The 8,925-nt window shown below is 43.3% G+C and overlaps 1 protein-coding gene across 1 annotated transcript in view; it reads right to left on the bottom strand.

Moving 5' to 3' along the window:
* HECTD2 (HECT domain E3 ubiquitin protein ligase 2) overlaps positions 1 to 3,455 on the bottom strand; it is a 38,213-nt gene extending 34,758 nt beyond the window's left edge. Inside the window, exon 1 of the mRNA XM_051800560.1 lies at positions 2,921 to 3,455. Within this exon, the coding sequence (XP_051656520.1) occupies positions 2,921 to 3,139 (219 nt within the window). The 5' untranslated portion in view covers positions 3,140 to 3,455. The remainder of the gene's footprint in view (positions 1 to 2,920) is intronic.
* Between the last annotated feature and the right edge of the window lie 5,470 nt (positions 3,456 to 8,925).

Raw genomic sequence — 8,925 nt, forward strand, 5'->3', positions numbered from 1 at the left:
AGATAGCACAGATAATTGAGAAAATGAGATTTATGAAATAAATTATTGTGACACCCTTTTTGACCGACTTAGCTTTCTAGGTTTTACTCCAGCAATGCCACTAAAATACTACAGGTGAATAGTTATTTTAAAACTTTCTTCTTAATGCCACCTCCCTCAGAAGTGATTATAAAGAACAAAAATTGCACATGCTGTAACTCCATCATCCTGCTTCAAGTGCAGTTCTAACAAAGACAAACATATGGACAAACAAATGGACAAACAAATGGACAAAAGCTTCATTGGAAAGCTCTGGAGGAATACTGGGAAACTTCATGCTCATTAATGAGGAACTCTGACAACTCCTGGGGTGTAGTCTAGGACAAGAGCACAGCACCATGTTATACTTACAAAATTTTGTAGGAGGTCACTGAGTTTCTGAGCCTACACACATACTGCCATCAGAAAACTGAACATTCACTCCCCTACCCCCTCCCCACCATAAGGATTGAGTATGATTAGAGGGAGTAAGTGGATCAAAGTCATCTTTAGTCCTGTTTTAAGAGCATATTAATAATCCACAACTCTGTTGGCTTCTTAGTGGAAGTTTTCCAAAACATTACACCCTTCGTAAGACTGAAGAGGTACTAGCATTATATTTTATAAATCTATGATTTTCATTATTGAAGTGAAATTAAATGGTGAAAACAAGTCAAACTGTTTGTGAAGAGCACATACAGACCGCCCTCTGGGAAGAGGCAAAAGATCATCTAGAGGAGTTTCTTGAAAATCCTATGTTAGCCCTAACATTGCTTATTTAAAAGCCATATGTATGTGGCAAGCAAAGACTAGTGAAAACTAAAAGATTTTCTTCCCTGTGCAAGAAGACATGGAGGACGCACATTACCAAAAGGCAACTGACAATGCAACAGCCTACACAAGAAGCAGGATTTCCCCTTCCATTCATAGCTTGAAAGGTGTAACTCTGGACTGGTTTTGCTCCAAGAAATCTCTGTTTGTTCCTGCTTACTAGGGAGCAAGTTATTTACCTTCCCACGAGTTTCTTTTCAGAATCTGAATACTGACATCCAAACCATCACCCCTTGTGCATTATTTCTAATCACCATTTGGACCATAAGAAAAGCCTGAACTCCTTGCAGGATTAAGTTAATTTATTCATGGACTAATTTAATCTCCACAATGTTCCTTAGAAATAAAAGAAAGAAATCAAACAAGCATTAAGCAATTCATTTTCAGCTATTCCATTAGAATTTTTAATTCAAGAATTTGTATTAAAATCATGCTATGTAAGATGAATGTCACAACATACTTCACTAACCCCTGGAATTAGATGCGTCAGCTGGTCACAACTGGGGCTTAGCAGATCAAGGGTCCAATACCCTCTTTACAGCAACTCAAAGATCTTGCAAAAGCATACCAACATTCCCTGTTTGGTGTATTTCAATCAAAACTGGCATTCTGCTACAGAGAAACCCAGGGCTATGGAATTGTCTCTGACAGCTCTCCACAAAACTCTCTCCCTCTTTGTAACATACTACTGAACCCCATATACAGCTCTTTGTAAATTCAAGCCCTGCCCTGCATTTGACAAGCAGTGACATCCAGCCAGATCTGAGCTCCTCTGCAGCAGGTCAACGTAGAGAACTTGTGCCTGTGGGCAGCGGTTCAGAGGTACATGAAGGACGTTCACCACAAGAAGTTCTTCTGATTCTTTAAGGCAGTTGGGATTCTCCACGGCTGTCCAGGTGCACACATTTTTCATTAGCTGAGCTGAGCCTGACACATTTTACGCCATCACTTGTATCTTTATTCTAAAGGACTGGTATTTGCCATACAAAGTCTGGAGATTTTCAAAGGTAAAAATAACTCCTGGGCACTTGTCCATTACAGACTTGTCCCACCACACTGGTATTTGAATCACAAGAACAAACACATTCTGACAAATTTGCAAAGCTGAAAGTCTTTCAGAAGATTGGAACATTCAGACAAAACAAAAAATTGGCAGAATTGCTCCAAGGAGTTTGTAGTTTGCATATGATTACTTAGTTCAACATTACAACTATTTCCTGACATTCATAAATATTATATGCTCAATCTTTTAACATTCAATTATGTAAAATGCTAATTTCTAGTAAGTCAGATACTTACCAAAACTGTTGAACTAAAATCTCATAAGTGTATTACTTAACTTAACTACAGGATTAGTAATGTTTTTGCTCCGCTGTTGGACTGAAGTAACTTGTCCCAAGTTTTAACACCAAGCTACGTAAGATATTCAACTCATGCCAGGAAAATTTTCTGCTGACCATACAATGTTACAAAACATAAAGAAAACGACAACTTCATTTCAATTAAAAATCTCAAAGGAGGCTTCTGAAATGAAATTTTTCTGGCAAATACCCTTCTCCCAGTTCTTTACCCGCGCTAACTCATTCATGATTTCATCGAAACGTTCTGTTCTGTCATCGTTGCTTCAACACAAAGTAAAAACCGGAAGCCTTAAGAAAAAGTTAAAAATACAGAACTATTTCTCATCTAACTCTCTTGCCATTAAGTGTATTGCGCTCAAACCCTCCACCCCCGAGAACCCTTAATGAACACTCACCAGTGCTGCAAACCCTCAGTCATGACTAACCCCCCGGAGCAGACCGTTGTAAAATGTTAAAGAACTATAAGCGGATGGAGAATTTATAGCTTCATTATGTCACTGCTTACAGATGCACTTGTTATTTTTAAGAAACTTGAATGAAAGCCTCTCAATGGAAAAGAACATGAAAGAAAACGAACATGATGCTTCCTCCCTTCCCTCTCCCTTCCCAAATAAAGCAGCAAACACAGCAAACGAACATGGAGCGGCACAGCCGGTCCTGGTCCCCGGTCCGGTCCCGGGGGCGGCTGCCCGGGCGCTGACGGGACCTACCCCGGCAGCCGCGGTGGACGCCGACGGGATGGGCGGCAATTTCTCTCGCTCCTTTTCCTTCTCCCCTTCTTCCTCTCCTTCCTCCTCCTCGCCGCCCTCCTCGGCTGACGGGGGCGCGGTGCTGCCCTGGCTCAGCTCCGCGCCCGGCGGGAGCCCCTTGCCGGGGCCGGGGGGCAGCTCTGCGGCGGCCGTGGCCGCTGGCGGGCTCTGCAGCGACATGGTCCCGATCCCGGCCGCCCCTCAGCTGCCGCCGGCACCCGAAACTCCGCGCCCTCCTCTGCTCCTCCGAGGAGCCCCCGCGGGCACCCTCAGCGCCGCCGCGGCACTGCAGCAGCCGAGCTGCTCCCGAGCGCCCAGACACCCCCGCACGGCGGGGCGGAGCGGAGCGCAGGCCGGCCGCCCCCGCCGCGGCCCCGCCGAGGAGGGGGAGCGCGGAACGCGGCGCAGCTGAGGCGGCGGCGCCGGACCCACCGCCCGGGCGTCCCCTCAGCGGCCGCGCCACCTACAGACCGCGGGCGGGAAGAGGGGCCGCCGCCGCCGCCATGTTGTTTATAGGCGGCTCATGGAAACGCGCCTGGTGACCGGGGCGCGGCGCGGGGGCAGCGGAGGACACGGCGACGGAAACTCCGCGGCGCAGGAACCGGCGCGGTGCCGGCCGGGCAGCCGGGCTGGGGCCGGGGCTGTCCCTGCGCAGTCGCTCTGGAGAGCGCTGCCGGGGTGTGGGGCCACGAGTAAACACACAAATAATAAATATAAACATAAATAGAAATAGAAATATAAACATAAATATAAGTATAAATATAAATATAAATCTGGCGTGAAAGGCCCTCGGCGCGGGTACCGTGAAGGCACGCCCGCTCCTCCTTCACCCCGGGCTGTGCTGCCAGTGGCACCTCTCACACCGTCCTGTCACCTCTTGGCACCTTCCTCGCGGCTTCATGTCATGCTCACATGAGGAAAATACAGAAATCATAGAATCGTTAAGGTTGAAAAAGCCCTTCAAGATCATCAAGTCCAACTTCGACCAAATACCACTGTGCCCACTACACCATGTCATGAGGCTGAAACCTTATTGTGAAAGACTAAACCAAATTGTGAAGAATGGATGTGTAATGAATGTATGAGATGAAGTGTTGAACTGAAGTCTTTGTCCTGTCTCTGTTCAGTGGCAAAGCCAGAGCAGTGCCAGGGGTGTGCAATTGGCAGGTCTTGGCCCTTTGTTTGGGCAGGTCTGGGCAGCCTGAGGCAATACCAGCTGCTGGAGCCTCTGTGCGGCTCCCTGGGCATGCTGAAGCTTTGCTATAATTATGTGAAGAAAAATTGTCTTGAGAAGAGGTGCTATGTTGAACTGGTTGCAATATAGACCAAATGTAAACAGCATTTGGCTGTAGGGTACTGAACTGCCCCTTGGCTTGGTATGTGCAGGTACAGGAGCTCTGCTGCGTGTGAGGGGACCATGTCGTGTACCCTAAACTACTTCGAATTTAAGTCCTTCAAACCATTAGCTGCCAGATGGAACAAGTTTCTTTCAGATCACTCTAATCTTGTGTCTGAAGAAGAGTTTCCTTCTCAGCTTCAGGAACAGAGTGTGAATAGCACTACAGACCACTTGAAACAAATCTTCAAAATAGTTTTTCAGATGGAGGTAAACGTGATGGTTTTTCTGAGCATTGGCTTTACACAAGTAGCTCCTGCAGGAGCTGTGGGAAAGATCTCTGTAAGCAGCATAAAAGCAAAGGCACAATAGGTACTGCAGTGTTAATCTAACGCACTGAAAAATGCTTTTCCTTTCTGAATGAACTGGCAGACCGGGAGTTTTTTGGGTTTCCTTAAGAAATGGCTTTGTCTCCTTACCAAATTAAATATGAGATCTGGTTTTCCAAGAAGTTCACTGTCCTCACTGTGCTTACTTCCCAGTGGCTCTCAGCAGTTTGCGTGAATAAGCGACCTGCTGCACTTAAACAAAGCTCCCCAAACACTCACTTATCTTTTTCCTTTCCATGCCAAGAAATAACATAATGATAGTAATTGCAGCAACTTCAGTACAAGCAGCTTTACACCCAGTGGCAGTCCCTAACTAGAAATAATTGGCACAGCTGTTTTGTGGAGCTGTGCCGGCTTGAAACATGGAAAGATCTGCTCCCTTGAACCTGCAGAGAGAGATGAAACAAAGAGAAAATGAAACGTAGGAAGGCAAGTATAGGAAAAAACTCATAATTTTTTTTCAGTTCCAATGAGCTATAAAGGCCTGATTTTTGACAGCTTCAAAAACACTGAAATAGCCTTCTACCAAAATTATCTCTCAAAAAGCTAATGCAACATCAAAGACGTAAATTTTACTGTCCACGCTCTCCTGTGCTATTTGAAGCTGAAGCACTCTATTGAACTAAACTAATTAAAGTGAATATTTTGACTCATGACAATTATGAAAATAGGCACAAAAGTACTGTTAAAAATTTCTTCCTATTTTTGTTATAGAGTAAAGGGACCACATACTGAAGGAGAAGCAAACACATTTTCCTACCTCTAACGAATGTAGCATACATCTGGTGCTCAGGGTTTGAAACTAAAAGTGATGATCTCGGAGGTCCTTTCCAACCTGGCTGATTCTATGATTCTATGATAACTCATACATCCACAAAACAGTCAAAGATGTAACCACAGAAGTGAAGGACATGTCTAAACTGGCTTTCAGTTTGATAGCATGGATGGATGCTAGCTGGGAGCAGCAGTGCTGCATGTAATGAGGCAATGAATGTAGACCCTGCAGTCATTTGTTGCCAAAGTGATGAACTGGGGTAGTGGGCAATGGAGCAGTCAGAAAACAGGATAAAGACAGTCTGTCTTCTAAAACACAAGATTCGTAGGATATACAGCATACACAATTTTCAAAACTAAAAGGAAGTATGCAACTGCCATTCCACAAACTTTATGAATTTGTTGGCCAGATGGCCTGGGAGTCTTGACAGAGGGCCATGCACACTCAGTGCCTGTATTTTGAAGGACCCTTTCCTTAATTTTTTAAATCTCTTCTAAGCTGCTTAGAAATCTTAAATCACATGGTGCCAGCTACCTCACAGTATTTTTTGGTGATAGGAGGAAAGGTGAAGTTCAGCTGAAAACTGTTGCTCATGCCAAGCACATGCTGCTTGGGCCTACATATCCCCCTGGTTCCTGGCTGAGTTTGCCGTCCCACTAGACCCCATGCTGGCATGCCATGCTGCTGGCTCGGATAAACATATGTACACTGCAGTAACAGCCCTGAAGGATTAGGTGGGAGACACAGGCAGGATGTGACCCTGAACAGATTTTCTTCTACATATGGAAAGAACAGTCCTGGCTTAGCAGGGTGTTGATCCTTTCAACCAGAATAAGACCTCCTTGACAACTTATTTTAAAATGGTTCAAAAATATGTTTCTTCTATCCAAAGAGTTTGAGTTTTCAGGAAGGGGAAAAAGTCACCGATAGATCTCTGTGCAATGACGTGGCCAGGCACAGACCGCCACAGGAATGACAGATGGAACCAAACTAAATGCTAACATTTGTTCACAAATGATTAGTAAATGCTTACAAGTAATAGACGCACTCACAGAGAGTGGCATTTGGGAGTGATACACAAAGGTAAAAAATAAAAAGGGCTAAATTCCCTGGCTAGTATCTTCATGACAAATGAGAGTATCTCACATGTTTCTCTGCAGTCAGAAGTCAAATTCACTCATAGCCAAAATTACCTCTGGTTTAATTCAGTAACATTAGGGGTAAGTTTGGCCCATAATTGGACTTTCCCTGATCCTCCAATGGTTTACTAGTGTTTGCAATCAAATGGTGTCAAACATCTCTGGTGCAAACTGGTATTTTAGGAACTGAAGTGACCTGTGTCCTTTAGAAAAGGTAGGCTGAATTTTGCCATTCAGCTGGCGATATACTCGCATCACACATCTGTACTGTGTCTCTCTCTTTTACTGAGTAGTTCTGTTTCTCTTCACACCTTTTGAAGATCTTGTACACTTCCCAGTAAAAAATATTTGGATGATTAAACAGATGTGTGCTTTGTAAGATAGACCTTGAGTGGGCACAAGGGGAAGCAGAAGAGGAAGCAAAGGCTGGAGACAACCCATTTCCTCTCTATGGGAGTAGGCGAGAAAGAAATGGCTGGGAGTTTTCCAACACAACAGGTTTTCAGCAAAACATTTCGCTTTCAACAGAAAGACTTGATTCATTGAAATGGAAATGTTTTACAAAGAAGCATCTTTTTCAGTGACCTTTTAGCAGAACTCAGGCAAGATGCCACTGAAATCCACCTGCTACTCTGCCGACTCAGTTGGAGAGCTCACCACATTTGCCATGTGAATCACCAAAATCAGAGACAGCATAACTTCTGGACTCTTACTAACTCCTGAGTTGCAGTACCCTCCTGTGCCACCTGCCCACATCATCATTTAGGGAAGATGGAAGTTCATGTCTGCTCACAAATCATAACTGTTCTGAGACTGCACAACCTTAGACCCTGTAAGGGATGACCCCAGTCTTATCTAGCCTCCCTATCTGCAGCCATCTGTTTCCCTTGAAAGTTGGACTAAGGTATAAATTTGGAGAATTTTGTCAAAAAGAATCCAAATGATTATGAATCCATCTGCCATTGCTAACAAGCTAGTCCATTTATGTTTATTATTCTTGGTGCAAATTTGGAAATATGTCAACCTTGAGCTTATCTTACTCTATCTTTTAGTCCCTATCTCATATGCCTTCATTTGCAAGAGAGAAAAGCTCCTTCTATTCCAGGAGCACATGTACAAGGTGCACTTGAATTCTCCTGAGCTAAGTCCACATTATTTCCCTTACGACCAACATTAGATGAACTAATCTATAGCTCTCACTTACCCTTTGGACATCCTCCAGTACTTGGAAAGCCTCATTTTTTAAAAAAGTTTGTAGACATTTATAAAAAGTGGGGCAAAGAACTCCTCAGATAATTCATCTGAAGCACTTACATGTAAGTTGTTTTGTCGTGGCAGATACTCAGTTATATCTTTCTCTTTAGCAAGTTGTAACTTTTGATTGAAGGTACATCATCAGACGTGATGCATCCAACTTGGGCATTCCTAGAACAGAGAAGGAAGAGGTAATCAGCAGTTCTGTCTTATTGATATCATTACATTTTCACTTTGGGTTCCTTGTCATCACTGACTGGTGCAATACAACAGCTGTACCAGCTAACTGAAAAAGGCTTATGGACACTGGTGCCTAGGCAACAGATGATTTTCTAGGTTAGTGATTAACTCGTTTTTGTCTGCCTGAATAAGACGAATATTATATTACCCCTTGCCATGGAACAGGACCTTTGGGTTGAAAGAAATCATTAGCCTCCCCTTTAGAAATGCTATGGCTATTTTAATGATGTCCAGAGTGAGGTTATCTGTGATAACACAGTGTAAACATGCAAACAATGGAAGAAAGATATGGCAAGAGAATAATTTACCAAGTGAAGAGCACTCACTTAGTGACCACATAATTTTACTAAGGTTTCCATTTCTTCTCTCCAGAAAGTTGATGTTGGTTATTCAATCTTTAAACTGCAGTTAATTTAACTTAATTTTTTACAGAACATAACAGGAACATGATCTTCCCCAATGTTTAGCAAGGGACAGAAGTTAAGGCTGGGACATAACCCACTACCTTTGTCATGCTTGATCCAGAGTTTATTTTTAAATGAGAGAAAAGCAGATATTAGGCACAGAATTTTTTCCAATTTCTATTCAAACTGGAAATAAGAAACAAATGTGCCATGATAAAGAAGTTTCAAATGAGGAGGCAGTAATAATGCTTAATTCAGAAAGTAGCTGTTGTGCCTTTGTCATCATATGACCTATAAAATAGTAAAATGCTGTTAGAATTAAGATTTGTTTAGCATGGCTTTGCAAACCTGCACTTAGTGGTTAACAAAAGACTCGGATTTCTTTAAAAAGATAGCATTCTTGAACGGTTGCGATAGAGAGATATAACA

This window comes from Manacus candei, unplaced genomic scaffold (assembly GCF_025592945.1).
Source record: "Manacus candei isolate 608988 ecotype Guabito, Panama unplaced genomic scaffold, ASM2559294v1 h1tg000050l, whole genome shotgun sequence".
NCBI classification, from domain to species: domain Eukaryota; kingdom Metazoa; phylum Chordata; class Aves; order Passeriformes; family Pipridae; genus Manacus; species Manacus candei.